General features: G+C 37.5%; 1 protein-coding gene across 1 annotated transcript; it reads left to right on the top strand.

Moving 5' to 3' along the window:
• Positions 1–1104: 1104 nt before the first annotated feature.
• LOC138203289 (macrophage mannose receptor 1-like) lies at positions 1105–17447 on the top strand. The gene is made up of 32 exons (XM_069158048.1): positions 1105–1168; positions 1551–1907; positions 2283–2453; positions 2718–2873; positions 3074–3196; positions 3602–3739; positions 3840–4019; positions 4523–4677; positions 5302–5415; positions 5830–5945; positions 6075–6223; positions 6313–6515; positions 7276–7394; positions 7725–7797; positions 7904–8057; positions 8291–8329; positions 8437–8600; positions 8713–8774; positions 9193–9290; positions 9780–9922; positions 10172–10277; positions 10665–10792; positions 11115–11189; positions 11544–11609; positions 12457–12559; positions 12910–13139; positions 13586–13751; positions 14079–14252; positions 14334–14450; positions 14653–14811; positions 15819–15848; positions 15940–17447. The coding sequence occupies exons 1-32, from the start codon at positions 1105–1107 to the stop codon at positions 16191–16193; spliced, it is 4386 nt and encodes a 1461-aa protein (XP_069014149.1). The 3' UTR covers positions 16194–17447.
• The last annotated feature ends 160 nt before the right edge of the window (positions 17448–17607 follow it).

Here is a 17607-nt window from a genome sequence, read left to right as displayed (position 1 = left end):
TTAAATACTGATCTGGGATCGCTACTCCAATAAGGCCTATACCCAAAGCCAAGGTATCATATTGGTATCAGGACTGAAAAAGTCGCTCCATCCCTGCTGTAGATTATTCATAACATCGGGGTCTAAAGACCAAATATGTGATATAATAGTCAATTCTTCAACAAAGAGAGAACCAGCGTAAAAATCTGAAAACTGATTTACAGAAGATGACAGACGACATGACGTTCATGGGTATCCGTACACATTTGCGGACAGAGGCACAGACAACCACAAGCTGTCAGCAGTCTGAAGACTTCCTTATAACTATTGCACAAAACTTTTCAGCGTTAACAGGCCCAACTGCTTTTTCCTCTGAAATCCATGTGAATCATGCTTAGATTTATAAACCGTAATTTGCGTCACATTGGTTTCTGTCGACCCATCAGTTTGACGGGTAAATCATAGTGATGAAGGTAACGATCTCTTTAAAACTACAAAAATAATCAGAGAAGTGACACAATATTTTTGGTGTTGCAACTTGGGTAAAGTCACACAAACATACAAAATGTTTTGCTGTGTATGATGGTTATCAAATAAAGTTTAAAGCCTGTTTAAATTATGGGAGTTATAAGTGAAAACGGGAGGGCTGGTATGGAGGAGAGCCGAACGTTTGTCCTCAACTGCAGCAAAGCTACAAGATGCTGAATTTCCAGCGAAGTTTTAGGAAATCACCCTCAATTAGACTTTGGTCTGTTGAGGTCGGTCTGTCTGCGATATGTGATAATGATAATATGAAAATACAAAGGATCACTCAATCATAGACTATGTGCCTGGATGGGAGGGTCTTGCATCCCGCAGTATAGTAAAACAGATGAGTGTGTAAATGTTAGGAATTAAGTTCAAGGAAATAGCCTCTTCCTGTTCATCAGAAGTCAAATGCAAAAAAAATGTCTCGAGACATGATGCTGATGTATGTGAAAAGGTTGTGGTGATATGATGTGGCAGGATATGTCAATACTATAAAAGTCTCATCGCTCCACAATCGTGAACACAACTCCGTTAGTATCTGCAAACGATGCATGGATAAAGTCTTTGACAACAGGAAAATTCAGACGCATCCTAAAAATGAGGATCACGTGGACATCCTTTATGCTCCTCTTTCAAACATTACGATATTTGGCTTTAGATGGTAACGTATTCCAACTTTTACATTTAAAGCTTCTTCTGAGCAGGTCATTCATATTCCATGATATACCTATCTATATGTGAGACTGTTGTGTCCTTAACTGTGTCTGTCTTACCCTATTTATGTAGACTTGCTACAGTTTAACCTAGAGGTAACTGGAGATATCTAATCATAAGAATTTTGTTTTCTTACTACATTTCTGTTTATTGTGTAAATAAATCTTGGTAAGTATTGTCCATATAATATAAAATTGAATAAGACACAGCTGAAACATCAATAATGACAATGATGAGTCTGACCAAATGATTGATTGAAGGATATTTCCAAATTCTTCTGCATTTCATCACAAACAGGAGTGTGTATTTGAACAATCTTTTCTCTGCAGATTCATTTTTTCAACTAACTAACAAGGCCACTGGTGTTTGTTTGGTCCAAACTTATCACTTCTGCCATTACTTACGTTGGACATCTGCTGCACGACTTCTGGATCCCTGGAAGAATAAGTGCCTGGGAGTCGAGGGGAAAAGTGTGGGGAGTACTGTGAGCTTTTACGACTGTGATGAAACCAGCGAACTCCAAAAGTGGGAATGCAAAAATGAAACAGTGATCGCCCTCAAAGGCCAAGAGTTTTACATTATGCTCACTGCATCTAACGAAGCTGTTCTCTCCAAAACAATTGGACCTAACAACCACTTCACAATTGTTGGGACAAACCGTGGTGCTTGCACAAAAACACATAGAGGTATTGTTGTTTGTCTGTAGTAATATCTGGTTATTTTTAAGGAATTTACAGTTCAAAGCTGGAAAAGCAAAGTTGATAGATTTTGTGATGATGTTTCTAAGGTGAAAGGCTATATATCAAATACATACAATAATTTAGAAGATTTACACTATACGCTAGCTTTAGCCAACAGAGGGGCATACTTGCATGCATACTTATGCATTGCAAATTTGTGTTTACTGTCAAATTACTTAATGTCTGTTTGTTATATTTTAGGTTAAATTTGATTAAGAATTTTTTGGGGGGGGGAATTTGGTATAATATGTAGTAATTTTTGCTGGTGTTCTCAAACTAATCAAATAATTATTTGTTTTGTTCATTTGTCCTTGTTTGCAGAATTTTACACCATTGAAGGAAATGCAGCTGGAAGGCCCTGCATGTTTCCTTTCCTGTACAACAACAACTGGTACTCAGAGTGCACTACATTTGAACCTCCAAACAAACGTCAATGGTGTTCGGTTGAAACAAAATATGAACATGGACTCTGGGGCTACTGCCCAACTAATTGTGAGAACTGGCTGCAAGACCCACAGCTTTGTCATTATTCAAATAGAGAATGCATGTTTTTTTTTCACATACATTGATGTACAATAATGCAAAAATACAAATTCTGAAAATAATACTCCTAAAGACAAAGCATCATTTGATTTACACCCATCCCTTTACATTCATATTGGCCTCTAAAAAGAAATATTGACAAGGATGCATAAGCAGCAACTTGAAGTCACAAAAAATATATTCAATTTCTACATGCCTTTCAATATTTCACAGCAAAAGAAGACTGGAACAAACACATCACAACAGGAGCATATTACCAGCTCAACACACAGTCAGCTCTGACGTGGTCTGAGGCTGAGGCCAGCTGCAGACAGCAGAGTGCCTCCCTGTTCAGTATCACCGATCCTCACCAGCAGGCTTATGTCACAGGTACGGCAACACTGACTCTATATTTCATGTACTGATGACAGAAGCTTTTGAAGAAAAGGCATCAAAAAAATACTCGTCATTTATTAATTTTCTGTTGTAAATGATTGATGATAATTCCATTTTTTGGTGCACCAATGATGGTTTGGATTATGGTTTGAGTCTCACACCCTGTCACTTTTCGTTTCCCGTGCCACTTACAGCACTCCTCGGGGCTGATAGTGGAAGACAAGGGTACAAGCTTTGGACTGGGATGACCCGGAATCCAGAACATGGCTGGCAGTGGTCAAACAAGAAGCCTTACCGTTACCTGAATTGGGACTCAGGTAGTTTTCTTTCCACTTCAGGAGTTTGTGTTAACAGTCAGACGGTATTAAGAGAAACTGTTATCAGTTTTATTAATAGCTACTTAAAAGCCCCAGCAGGGGCCCCTGTTATGCTGCAGATATTTCTGGAAGCTGAGGACTTCTGACTGTTCAGCAATTTTGATTCTCAACAAACACTACAGTAAATTAATTTGTCACTGCGCTGGCACCTCTGCTGTTTGCATTCAAATCTTATCACCCTTTGGAACAAATCAGTGTTTTATCATATTACCTGTGGAACTAACTGTGTTTAAAATTTTAGCTCAGCAAACTACACAAAAAAAAAACACTGTTTTTGAGAAGACGAAGCTTCTGCGACATGAATTTGTGTCATCATATCTCATTTTAACCATCATCTTGTTTTAGGACATCCACTCTCTGATCCAGGCCATAACTGTGGAATCATTGATGGGGCCATACAGTTCTCCTGGCAAAGCTCAAAATGCAACAAGAAACTGGGCTACATCTGCTACAGTGACGGGGTTTTGGCTCCTCCGACCCAAGGTAAAAAGTCTTGTCTCGTCTCTTCTCACAAGCAGTATTTTTTTTTTTTTTTTTACAAACTAAGATATTGGTGACTCTGTTCTTCTCATACTGTAAACAGCTGTTGAGACGGGATATTGCTCAAGTCCCTGGATACCATACAGCAGCCACTGCTTCCACCTTTACCGTACGAAGAAGACATGGTCTGATGCTCAGTTAGCTTGCCGTAAAGAAGGAGGGGAACTAGTGAGCATCCGCAATGTGGAGGAACAAAGTTTCATCATCTCTCAACTTGGATATGGTGTGATATTAACAAACAATTCTCTCACCTTTTCTCTGGCACCATCCTCAGGCAACACTTTATATAAACGTCTTTTTCAGTAGTCTCCTTACATATCCCACATCTGCTAGTGACTGATTAAGATCTTTACACTTGTCCCAACTGTTGAAAAACTTGCTCAGTAGTGAAATGTAACTGATTACATTCACTCAAGTTCTCTTGAGAGGAAACAATTTCAAATGTCAGATGTCTGACTTCCACCCAAAGCCTGCTGTCACTAAATGTCACACCAAAACTCTAAACACACGCCGCACAGAGCCTGATAAATGTTAATGTGAGCTATCTTATCTCTTAAAAAAGCCATTTATTGCTTTTAATGCACAACCAACCAGCACTTTCATAAAAGCCACTGACCCTCGATTTTGTGTCTAAAGCACACTCAAAATACTCTTGACAAGCATCACAAGTTAGAGTGCCACAACAGGTTGATGGAAATGCTTTTTTTTTTTTCTCTCTGTCTGTAGCCTCCACTGATGAGCTGTGGATTGGACTGAATGACAGGAAGACAGAGAGACTGTTCGACTGGAGTGATCACTCCACTGTCAGCTTCACTAGCTGGGAGTTTGGGAGACCCGCTGTCGCCACTGACCAAGAAGACTGTGTTCTCATCAGGGAAGAGGTAAGGAGCCTCTAGTGGGAATGGTGCACTTGCAAGCTTCTGGTGAAATCTATTATTTGTCCAATGATAAAAATTAAACAAGTTCGCCTAGCTAGGCCCAGGACGTTTTGTCCCCATGAAGGTAAACTTGATGGTACAGCATGTTATGATGTTTTAGTGTGCTTTCACACCATGTGGCAACAGTCTGGGCTAGTTCCTTTCCTGTTACAACACAACAACCCCCCCAGCGTGCAAAGCAAGGTTGAAAAGGCAAGGGTTTTTTTTAGTTAACTGACCTCAGCTGCACTCAACTGGATTGCAAAATACAAGGCAAACTTTATCATCTGAAAACAGCAGTCAACCTCATAATGTTTGTGTGGCTTAACAGGAACAAAACCAGCCGATTCAAATTAATCTTGTAGATAGCCTAGAATAGACAAGGGTCTGAATTGAGATAATCAGAAATAGGAGTAATGTTTGGGTTTCTACATATTTTAAGCTATGTAATCTACTATATATGATAATAAAATTGGATATATCAAAAGCTATTGGCTTTCATTCTTTTAATATACATTATAGTTTGCCTGTCTGTTGGTGCATCCAGTTACTCATGAATAAACATTTTATGGTATTTCTTTCTTGCAGAATGGGAACTGGGCTGACCGTGTCTGTGAGGAAAAACATGGTTTCATCTGTATGAAGACGAGTGCTTCTGAACCATCTGGAGATGAAGAGGACCAGAATATAGGCTGCAAAACTGTGTGTAACTTTCGCATTTAAATTATTTATTTAAAAAAAAATAAAGCCTGTCTCTGGTTAGAAATGTATTATTCACTAAACTTAAACACTAATGTTTGATCATACACATGTAGTACAAATGGGACACAATTTCAAGATAACGTGTGTATATATATTTGCACACACTATATTGAATTGAATATAATTATTTTAGTGAATAGGCTGGTAAGGACAACTGTTAAAACAAATTACAGGCTGAAAAGTGAAAACAAGCTATAGTCACCTGACATCAGTAAGCAACCATATCAAAGGTCTGGTGATTCAGTATATTGTGAGGTTTTACTTCTTGCAACCACATCATCGTCAGTCACAAACACAGACACCACATCAAAACAAGCTAAAGATGTTTTTCCATTTTGTTTCTCTACAATCCAGGGTTGGAAAAGACATGGCTCCTACTGCTACTTTGTGGGGACCGAGACCAAGACGTTTGATGAAGCGAAAAACGACTGCAAGAGCTCAGACTCCTACTTGGCTGATGTTTCAACTGGGTAAAAACATTTATCATGACCCCAAACATGAGTATGTTATATTTCTAGAGGTCCAGGTGTAACTCAAACAAAGAAATAAATTCACCTTTGTATACCAGTCATTGTGAAATCCTGTGATCTCATTTCCAGGGTGGATAATGCCTTCCTTGTCAGCTTGGTGGGGCTGAGATCAGAGAAACACTTCTGGCTTGGGCTCTCAAACCAGAAACACATTGATTTTTTTGTGTGGACTAACACAGACTCTGTGAGATTCACTCACTGGAACGCTCAAATGCCAGGTATTGAAAATGATGAGCTTTCACTCTAAGATGTGTCTGAAAGTTGTTTTACAAATGACAGCTGACTATTTCTCCTTCGACAACAAAAGGCCACGAACAGGGGTGTGTTGCAATGGCAACTGGGATTTCTGCTGGCCTCTGGGATGTGCTGCCTTGTAGCAATAAGGAGAAGTATATCTGCAAACACCTTGCAGCAGGGACAGCTTTAACCCCTGTCCCGCCAACTGTTCCCTCCCTGAAGTGTGCAGACGGCTGGACTAACATCATTGGTTCAACAAAATTCTGCTTTAAGGTAAAATCCAATGCGGGTCAACTGTTTTTACCACATTTAGTGCTAACTGAACACTACGCTTGCAGTCATTAAAATGTACAATCGTATAAAAATGTACTGGTGGCCCACCACAAATACCTCAGCTCATATTAAAAATGTTTGGATGCTCGCAGTAAAGTTACCAAGACCAGCAGTCTACCTGTGGCACCACTAGCATTAGCAGTTAAACATTGACAAAGCACACGGGCTCCAAACTCCTCATTTGTGAAGGTACTAACTGAAGCCATATTAAAGATATTTAATTTACAACAGCAAGTGCCTTGACCAAATTTAGGCCGTTGATGTTTGGGTAACCCAAAGAAAATGTAAACCGTAAACAGTCAGAAGCGGCATTAGCTTAAAGATGACCCCATTTTCACTATTATGTAGCAAACTGACATGAATATTTCAACACGTTTTATTTGTGAAAATGCAGCGCTTTATAGTAACAATGCTACTAAATAAAATAATAATAATAAAAAACTGTTTATAGTGTGTGGTAGAGTTGTGCCAATTTTGTCACAAAATCAACTATCAATGACTGAAGATGCTCAGTTTTAGTTTTTTTAAATCAGTCATTTTCACAAGTGACTGCTATTCCCAACAAGTAGACAATGAAAAAACATTGCCCAAGACAAGCCCATAGTTTTATCTTTTGAGGCATTCAAACATCTCAATATTGTATCAAGCTGAAACCATCAAACCTTAACTCACAATTGAACTTCTTCAACTGTGTTCAAAGTTGTATTTGGAGCAATCAAACAAGAAGACCTGGTATGAGGCCAGAGATTACTGCAGAGCAATCGGAGGAGACCTGATCAGCATCCACAGTGATATTGAGCTACGAATTCAAACAAACTGGTACAGTATGACCTGGTCTACAATTCAGATATATGAGACACTATCATCTGTAAAATGCACCTTGTTCCAGTCTAAATCACACATTAGCACCGTTCCAAGATAAATCTCATTCTTTTAAGATCAATCAATCCTCAAATCATCAATCATTGTTTTAAATAAATAATGAGTAATAAGCACGAACCTTGGCAGAAAATCTTGGTAGTGTATGGTCAATGGTAAATTATCCAAATGAGATTCAACAGATTTAATACAATGCTTTAACAACAAATCATTCTTCTAAAGCTTTTTACACAGATTAACATTTAAACCATGACTAAATCTGTCCTCTAGGTATAGTACCGTCTGGATTGGACTCAGTGCCTCTGATCCAGTCAACAGTTATATATGGAGTGATGGATCCCCAGTAAGTTCAGTTTTCTTTCTCTGCAGCGGGTGATATAGTAGTGTAATTGTATAACTGTATACATCTATGGATCATTGCATGTTTTGTTGTTTGTTTTTGTTTATAGGTAAACTTCCAACACTGGGAAGATGGAGAACCAAACAATAAAAATAATGTGGAATCTTGTGCTGAATTCAATCCATATAAGTGGTTCAGAACTGGGTCATGGAATGATGTGCACTGTGACAAGTACAATAACTGGATTTGTCAGATCAGTGCAGGTAAAGTATAGACGTAAATAGGTAGATAGATACAAAACTTTATTGATCTAAAAGAATGATTCTTGTGTTACCGCAACAAGTTACGCAGGAATTGCCCAAGGTCACTTTTGACAATAGTGTCCTCTTCGTGTGTGTTTAAGTGCTCACAACTCACAACTAGAGGTTATCACTATCACTTTAATACTACATTCTGATAATACCACTGGATATGAATTATTTCTATATTGTTACAGGGGTCACGCCAAAGCCGACTCCACACCCTGTCACCCCAGGTAAGTGGACCAATGCATCCAAGTATGTGACCACACACAGATAGTATTCTTACATGATTGCTGCACATATACGGGGGATGTATGACATTTTTCGAACACGTTTTCAGAGTATAATAAGACATCTGATGGGTGGCTAGAATGGAATGGAAATCAGTATTACATTAACAGAAATGAGTTGGCCATGGAAAAAGCTCGTCGCTTCTGCCAGCAGCGGCATGGTGACCTGGTAACTGTCAACAGTGAAGCTGAAAGTGTTTTTTTATGGAAACAGGTAAGCAGTGACATACTATATAAACGTTTGAAGAACAATAACCATGGCATTTCCATTCAATACAAAGTGAAACACACTGCTGATTTTAACATTTACCTTTGTCTGTGTGCAGATATCCAAAATATATGGGGCTTACTGGATAGGACTGACTGTAGATCTTGACGGAACATTTCAGTGAGTATGAACTAAATACGAAAGACTTCTTGGGGAAAAAAACATTTCAAAGCTACATTATTTCAAGCGGTATAAGTCATGTCAAAAATTTGCAATTGAGTGTAACCTCACTGTAATTTAATGGTTTCATTTTCAATTAGGTAATGTTAAAAGGTTGGCCTGATTGTTGTACCATGGTGCAAATCTAAACTATTTTCTATAGTTGGTGGTTATTCAAGTATCACGTGATTAGAAACTCAATAATACTTTTTTTTGGTGAGAAATAGGGCTGCATCACAGTTAAACAAGTTGAGATTTGAACCTGAAAGGACAAACAAAATACAGTTTCAGCCTGTTGAGTTAATTAGTGTGTCATTGCGTTGATGGTATTTTCACAATGGGTTGTTTTTGAGAAATTTTCAACTAATGTTACATTAAGGTGGATGGATGGTTCCCAAGTGGTGTTTCAAAGGTGGGATGAAGGTCAGCCGGATTCCAAGTATGATGAGAGCTGTGCTCTCATGAGGTCTTCTGAAGGTGAGTAAACAAATATAATTCACTTTATCTGATATACATATAAAATATACATTCAACAGACCTGGTAGATTGGTAAAACACGTGTCTATCGTGGTAGCAGCTAGTGTGGTTTAATAATACAGCAAACACTTGTTCAGTAGCTACTTAGTCAGAAATACAAACAGAACAGCAGCTAGCAATTCTGATCGGGTGTAAAGACAGTGAACAGTTAATATTAAGGTTATCAATGATATAACCTTAATATACAAGTTACACTGGATCGCATGCATGCATTTATTCCTGTGAATCAATTGTGCGTCAGCAATCTAAATCTCTACTAAAAATTAAAAGGCTAAATACAGTAAAGAATGTAAATACGTAAAATGGCAAAAACAAAATGCTGTCAATAAATACTATCAAAAATTGGTAGTATCAAAGATCATATTTAATATATTTTTGGTATTAATGGTAATGTGTGTGTTGACTTTAATATCCTGAATTGTTTCACAGGGTTCTGGCATGATTATAACTGTGGATATGAGGTCGGCTCCATTTGTAAGCGCAACGGCTCACCACCTGCTAACACCACTGTGGCCCCTACAGAGCCTCTTAAAGGTGGCTGCCAACTCCCCTGGAAAAAATTTAACTCTAAGGTCAGATGTTACTTTTACCTTCATTAACGTGTAGTGTTGAAGGGATGGGAAGTAAACTATAGGATGAAATTAAATTCTTATTGCTTGCAACACTATCCTTTAAATATGGATCTTTTAGGGTATAATTTTTTGCCCAATGCTCTGTGATGTCAGATTTTATTTTAAGCTATTTTGTGGTGTGATGTTGGGATACCTGGATTTAGTATATTTTTAGGAGCACTAAATCAACTTGTTATGTCTCAACTCTAGTGTTACAGCATCATCAACAACCAGAATTTAACGTGGAATGGAGCAAGGCAAAAATGCAGACAAATGGGTGCAAACTTGGCCTCTATTTCCTCAAGACACGTGGAAGGTTTGTTAGATGTCGTTGCTGGATTTTATTAGGTGACAAAAATGAAACAAAGCCTTCATTGGCTTTTATTTCTTATGTGATTGTTTTAAATGGAGGGCTTTTAATGGTTGTTCAGCTGGAAATTCAATAAATACTTAATTACAAAACAGCTTTATCAGGAATACAACACTTAAATGACTAATGTTTAACTATAAAACCAAAAATATGCTATTATCAGAGCTTTAGATTTAAATCAGTAAACTGATTTCAACAAGCCAATTGTTGCCATCATTTGCCAGAGTTATATCCTCTTACTAATGAGGTTAACCGTGAATGTTACTAATTTCTGTTATTGTGCAGTTTATGGTAAACCCACATGATGGAAATAACCGCTGTTTAAATTTTCAGTGTTTTTGATGTCTCAAATGGTGGATGCACCTACTAGAGACATGTGGATTGGTTTGTATCGTGTACATGGTCTTCAGTTTTACTGGACTGACGGGCAACCCAGGCAATATGTCAACTTTAATGTGAACGTAAGTGGACATAATCTGAATTCTGTTTTAAAATGTGAAATTACAGTATATTGTGTAGCATTTCTAATAATGTGTGTGTGTGTGTGTGTGTGTGTGTGTGTGTGTGTGTGTGTGTGTGTGTGCAAAACTGAGACACTTTGTTCCTCAAGTGTCGGTATGCCATTCTATTAGAGTGACAGTTTTTCAATAACATGATGAAATTACACTTGCACAAAAGTGTAACATGCATCAACTATACAGTCTATATTCATTATTTTTAAGAGTCAAATGCATTGGTATTCTTGATGATCCAATTTCTTTGTATTTATAAACATTTCGATAGGCTCGGGAGTGGAATTTCAGAAGGTGGATGACAGAGAGATACCATATTCAAAGACAGGTCAACTTTAATGTGAACGTAAGTGGACATAATCTGAATTCTGTTTTAAAATGTGAAATTACAGTATATTGTGTAGCATTTCTAATAATGTGTGTGTGTGTGTGTGTGTGTGTGTGTGTGTGTGTGTGTGTGTGTGTGTGTGTGTGTGTGTGTGTGTGTGTGTGTGCAAAACTGAGACACTTTGTTCCTCAAGTGTCGGTATGCCATTCTATTAGAGTGACAGTTTTTCAATAACATGATGAAATTACACTTGCACAAAAGTGTAACATGCATCAACTATACAGTCTATATTAATTATTTTTAAGAGTCAAATGCATTGGTATTCTTGATGATCCAATTTCTTTGTATTTATAAACATTTCGATGGGCTCAGCGGAATTTCAGAAGGTGGATGACAGAGAGATACCATATTCAAAGACAGGTCAACTTTAATGTGAACGTAAGTGGACATAATCTGAATTCTGTTTTAAAATGTGAAATTACAGTATATTGTGTAGCATTTCTAATAATGTGTGTGTGTGTGTGTGTGTGTGTGTGTGTGTGTGTGTGTGTGTGTGTGTGTGTGTGTGTGTGTGTGTGTGTGTGTGTGTGTGTGTGTGTGTGTGTGTGTGTGTGTGTGTGTGTGTATGTGTGTGTGTGTGTGTGTGTGTGTGTGTGCAAAACTGAGACACTTTGTTCCTCAAGTGTCGGTATGCCATTCTATTAGAGTGACAGTTTTTCAATAACATGATGAAATTACATCATCAGTTCTGAAAACTTAACTGTTATTACTTTGTAAATGCACTGAATGGGTGGTGAAAAATGCTGCCCATAAATAGTATCTTTATTTTGTAATCACTCAAATCACAGTTTGCTTTAGTGACAGCTATATTTTTCATTAAACTGCAACAACAGCTCCAAATGTTGGAAAAAAAAAAAAAAAAAAATGGAGTAAAAATTTAATTGAAATTCAAGTTTTGTGACAGAGGTTCCACACTGTGGCAATGCTCTAAGCATGTGAATTTAAAATAATATATGCTCCTCATTAAGTGAAGTACAAAGACAGAAACTTGTCGCAGACCCTCACACCGATCATCAAAACTACTGTATTATTACAGATATTTCTTAAATCAATTTACATTCGCAGACCATCAATGCTGTCACAACATTTTCCATTATTTTTTCTCCAAAGGATAAGAGGTCTTCAGTCAAAAAGATCACAGTATTATAGTCATTAGAAGAATCCTCAATGTTCTTAATCACTAGCAGTGTCTTTTCCTCATTAATCTCAGTCTCTGTCTCTGCAGAACAATTGTGCTGTGATCAATACCAGTCCTATACTTGGTATTGGTAAATGGACAACCAAGTCCTGCAATGACACCAACGGATTTGTTTGTCTTCGAGATGTTGGTGAGCCCATTTCTACCCAGGGCAGTTTGTGGAACAGCAAATATTTGCTGTGCTACTATATCTGTTAACAACCATCTTTCATCAGGGCTTAATCAGACTCTTTTTGACCTGCTTGCTTTCTCCTTTCCCAAAATATGAAAAACCTCTCGAAAATATGTTAGCTACTGTATAAAGTGAATACAAAAAAAATACATTTTCATAGTTTTAAACTAATACTATCCATGGCACAATTTGTACTAAAACACAATTTTTAGTCCTGTAATCAGGTTTTAAGTATTATATTTTCAGAATTGCTGTACAGTATTTTGAAACCAGAAACATAATTATTTTTCCATTCTCATCCTAAATAGACCCATCCCTCCCAGACTCCCCTGAACCAACAACTCCTAACTACCTCCAAATACTTAATGACTCCATCAAAGTTGTTCCTCAACAAATGAACTGGGATGCAGCGAAGAAACACTGTGAAAGTGATGGTGCCAACCTGGCTAGCCTGCGAAATGAGTGGACGCAGGCTTATGTTGAGCTGCTGGCTTTGAATCTCAAGGCTCCTCTATGGCTTGGACTCAACAAAGAGCAGGTACAGTACTGAAAGTCTCTAAAAATTAACATGTAAAAAATGGGATGGCTAATCCCTGTTTGTACCTACTGACTTGTTCCAAGGAAAAATTTTTACCCCACACAATATAATTTTGTAATTACAAAATATATTACTATGTGATGAAGCATTAAAGCTATAGTGCTGGAATTTTACGTGTTAAATAGTTTTTCCCACGAGAACTCTTTCAGCTGTAAAACAGTGGATGAATTTTTTGAGCATCACAACCCATGCGACATGACTTGTTCAACAGTCAGGGTTTGATCCATTTGGTGCGATAACATGTATGAGTATGCGATTGGATTATTCTATCCCCATTCAAGTTTGGCAAGGAATTGAATATAACCCATAATAATTTTTACAGATTTTCTAGGACAAAAAGTTGACGAATGAAACTGAATGCACTTTGATTTAATCTTTGCTTTTAGACCAATGGTTATTTCAGTTTTATTGATGGCTGGCACATGACATTTACTCACTGGGGTGAAGATGAGCCAAGCAAGAACCGAACTTGTGTCTATGTGGATGTGGATGGAAAATGGAAGACCGCCTACTGCAATCAGACCATCAGCAGTGTCTGCATGAAGTCTACAGGTACAACCAAAATTAGGCAAATGTTAATTCAAATAAATATCTCATCCTAAATGCCGCCATGTCTCAACTTCAAGTTATTTACTTGTAAACAATGAAACATCTCCCGCAATGAACATTGTTTTAATATAAGATGGTTTTAAGTCCACTTTGCACTTGAATTGTTCCCAAATGTAAACTGTATTGATAGCATGCATTTATGTTTGTATACTTTTCGATGTTACATGGTTGTACTCAATAACTCACAAGTACTTACATGCACTGGATTTTGAAGTATCAGAATATGTAATTAGTTCATCCTATCGTCATCATTGTCTCTTTCCTTCACAGATGTGCCGCCGCCACCACCACAGGCAACTGCTTTTCCAGGAATTTGCCCCGAAGACCCAGATGAAACAAACGGAAGGCAGAATTATTTCTGGTTACCATTTAAGGGTTACTGTTATATATTTTTCACAACGGAGAGACAGTGGGCAGATGCATCTGCTAGCTGTGTGAGACATGGTAAGTGTTTTCTCTGAGCGATACTTGATGGCAATAAAATGCATACGGTTTTCATAAGAACGGCTTTTTTGTTTTGTGAAGGTGGAATGCTTGCCAGTATTGAAGAGCCGTCAGAACAAGAATTTATACAAAATCAAGTGAAAACATTTCAAGACACGTACACGTCTTTCTGGATGGGCCTGTATAAAACTCACAAAGGTACTAGCACATTTTCGGTTCTTATAATGAAAAGAAATATGAACTGATGAAGATAGATATTTTTGGAAATAATGCTTTGGGTTTAAAATAATTCGTTTTTCACTATTTTTTTCTTTCTAAATCTATTTTAGTTGTTCACAAGGCATGGCTACTTTTTATATTATAGCACAAACACATCACTTATTTGTCTCTTTGTCTCCAGCGGAGTGGCTATGGTTGGACAAAACAGTCATGGATTACACTAACTGGGGTGAAGGTCAACCTGACGACGACAGCTTTGGAGCGATTAGTACATCAAATGGGATCTGGAAGTCAGACAATAAGGAGTATGATAGACCATACATTTGCAAAACACCCAAAGGTAAAGTAATCCTCATACGAACTCAATTTGAACTCTAATGACGTTTTTCGCAATGCTGAGATGAGACTGCAGAATTTTTGTCTCATAAGATGTCTGACTGTCGGATTTGGCGATCGTAGAGTGACAAACTGAAAACTTCACTGTCAGTAATGTGGGGTCACAAGACTGAATCTAAATATAAAAAGACAATTAACAGATAATGTGAAGAACTATCACAAGCAGTATAGGCTTTACTGTATTTTAGTCAATACTCGTGTTTTACTCAATATAAACACCCTAAAAGCAAGAAGATGTTACTTTTTGGCATTTTGCCTTTATGAAGAGGTGAGCATCACATAGAAAAAGGAAATGTGTAGAATGACATGTAATAAAAGTCTGGCTGGCCTGAAATCAAACCAGGGACTACCTGCTGACGGTATTTGCAACCATGTGGGACGTGCCCTTACCACCCAGCTATCGGTCACCCCAGAAGGATATTTTTACACTCCAGCTGCTGAGCAAGATACATATTTAATGTTTGATGCTAATGTTTGACTGTGTTGGCTGAGAGACAGGGTAGACTATATGTTTGGAACTGACGAATTACAGTTGTTTCTCTTTTATTACTTGCCAGAAGGATGTACCTTGTAAGTAATCGTAAAGTGCCAGGTTCCAATTCATAAACAACAACGAGCAACAAATGTTTACTATGTTTTATATAAGATTTATATAATGTTTTATGAAGGAAGGGCAACCCTCCTCACCACCCAGTTTGTACAAAGAGGATGAGTGTGTAGGCGAGCGACATGTGTGCAAATGGTGACATTTGGTGCAGGGGTGGTTCTCTTCAATGTTGACACACTTAACTCAACAAACTAAACAAACATACTTGTCAAGCAAAAAAATAAGCTTGCTCAGTGCTAATTTTTGTTCCCCTCAGAGGATTTTGTGAAGTGTAATTTTGGAGAACAATTGTATCTTTTATTAAAGTGCGTTGACTGATCATATTTCCCTTTTTATCCCTTTAGTAATACCACCAAAGCCATCACCATCAGCTCGTAAGTAACACCTAATCTTTTTTATTTCATTCCAAATTGTGAAAAAATTCTTTTGGCTGATCATCATCTATTTTCTTTATCTGTGCAAAAGCTGGATTACCTCACGATCATCCTGGCTTCATAAGTTTGGTGGTTCTGCTCGTCATTGCTGGGATTGCAGTGGTGGCAGTCATTGCCTTCTTCCTCTACAAGAAGTTTGGTCATCACTTACCCATCCCGGATAAGTTAACCACCTTCGACAACCCACTCTTCAGCATTAAGAGGTCCCCACCTGTTTTTATTGACACTAAACAACTGCTGGAGAATGCAGAGGAAGAAAACACTGAATCTGTGATGACTCTGTAAATTAAAGAAACAAAAGAGTCTAACTGGAAATATTCTCTATTTAGGGCCCAATATTATGAAATCATTTTTAACTGCATATTTTATAATTACTAAGAAGAAACTGATTGAATGTACAGTGAAATCTTTTTTTGTTTTTACTTTATTGTTGTAACTGAGTGTGTGTTTATATTTGCACCTGTATAAAGCAGGAGTGTAATGGTACACCCAATTCAGTTTGGTATGTAACTCAGATTTGGGGTCATATTTTGATAAATTTTTAGTAGTAGGCAAAAAACAAATAATTTTTTTTTATAGAATAACATTGTCATTTATGCTCAAATGCACAGCAAAACTCTGACTACTACACTCCCAAGTTTAAAATAAATGGAATAGAAAATGTTCATTAAGAAAACATTTTCAATTTCAGCTTTAGAAGTGCACTAAATAATGGTGCCACCCTCAACAGTTATCAGTCGTCAACACTGAGCCATCTTGTTTGAATGAACTTTATTGAAACTGTCACGGGACAAAACCAACTGTGATTGTAGCGTCAGTTAGCACGTTGGATAAAATCGCACAGTACCATGATTAGGTACAATCAACTACCTAGCACACAAAGTATACTTTAGTCTGTAATTGTCATCAGGTATGCGTGCCTAAGATTGAAGTTTCAAAATCGAATTACTACTTCAATAAAACACTTCTCTCCCTTTGGGCTATGCACACTAGCCTAACTCCTCTGCTGTTTTTGCAAGCCAAAAGTTAAGGGTATGGGCCAAGGAGAACAGATACTCGGAAATCCTATCACTAGCTGGTCTCCTGTTTTATGAATCCCTGGTCTTATCCAAATCCTCTAGATCAACTGACACTGCATTAGCCTCCAAAGCAGCAGCTATAACCATGTTGTTTCATCAGGAAAGGTTTTACACAGAAATGACAAACTGCTTGTCTGCATGGCTTTAGCCTGTGAAACCCAGTCTTAAAAATTACATCCTGCAAGTACATTGTTTAGCCAAATAAATACGAGAGAAAAATCACATTGTTGCCTGGATTAAGTTAACTGTTTTTTTTATGTATAGATCCAGCTATACTCTGGGGGTGACTATTTTGTACAATGTGAAATTTCTGAGATGGCGTTCCTCATTTAGCTGTGGTGGTCTGCTGCTGTTGAAAGCATTTAGAGAATACACTGTATATGATTGTAGATATAGAATCACTTGTAATTACTTTAATGTAAACCAATGGGGTTGTTAATGAAGAATGTAAAAGATAAAATAAAACAATCACAATGACAAATCAAAAATCTTTTGCACTAGTTAATATATTTGGTATCTGTATAGACTGACTGTCTCTTTAGAGGTCACTTACAATCCAAATGAAAGCATTTGCTGCTTCCCACATTGGGCTGTTTGTTTTGAAGTGGAACATATGCACA

This window comes from Embiotoca jacksoni, unplaced genomic scaffold (assembly GCF_022577435.1).
Source record: "Embiotoca jacksoni isolate LCO1_2020_lvr unplaced genomic scaffold, fEmbJac1.0.p SCAF_22, whole genome shotgun sequence".
Classification (NCBI taxonomy): domain Eukaryota; kingdom Metazoa; phylum Chordata; class Actinopteri; family Embiotocidae; genus Embiotoca; species Embiotoca jacksoni.
Note: the sequence above shows the minus strand (reverse complement) of the source record. Positions and strands in the feature narration are given on the sequence as shown.

What these genes read in the sequence shown, in the direction of transcription:
- LOC138203289 (XM_069158048.1), top strand. Translation starts at nt 1,105, where the DNA reads ATGAGGATCACGTGGACATCCTTTATGCTCCTCTTTCAAACATTACGA. An exon ending in GTGTTCTCATCAGGGAAGAG is followed by an intron (nt 4,678 to 5,301) that starts GTAAGGAGCCTC and finishes TCTTTCTTGCAG; the next exon opens with AATGGGAACTGGGCTGACCG. An exon ending in GGAAAAAATTTAACTCTAAG is followed by an intron (nt 9,923 to 10,171) that starts GTCAGATGTTAC and finishes TCTCAACTCTAG; the next exon opens with TGTTACAGCATCATCAACAA.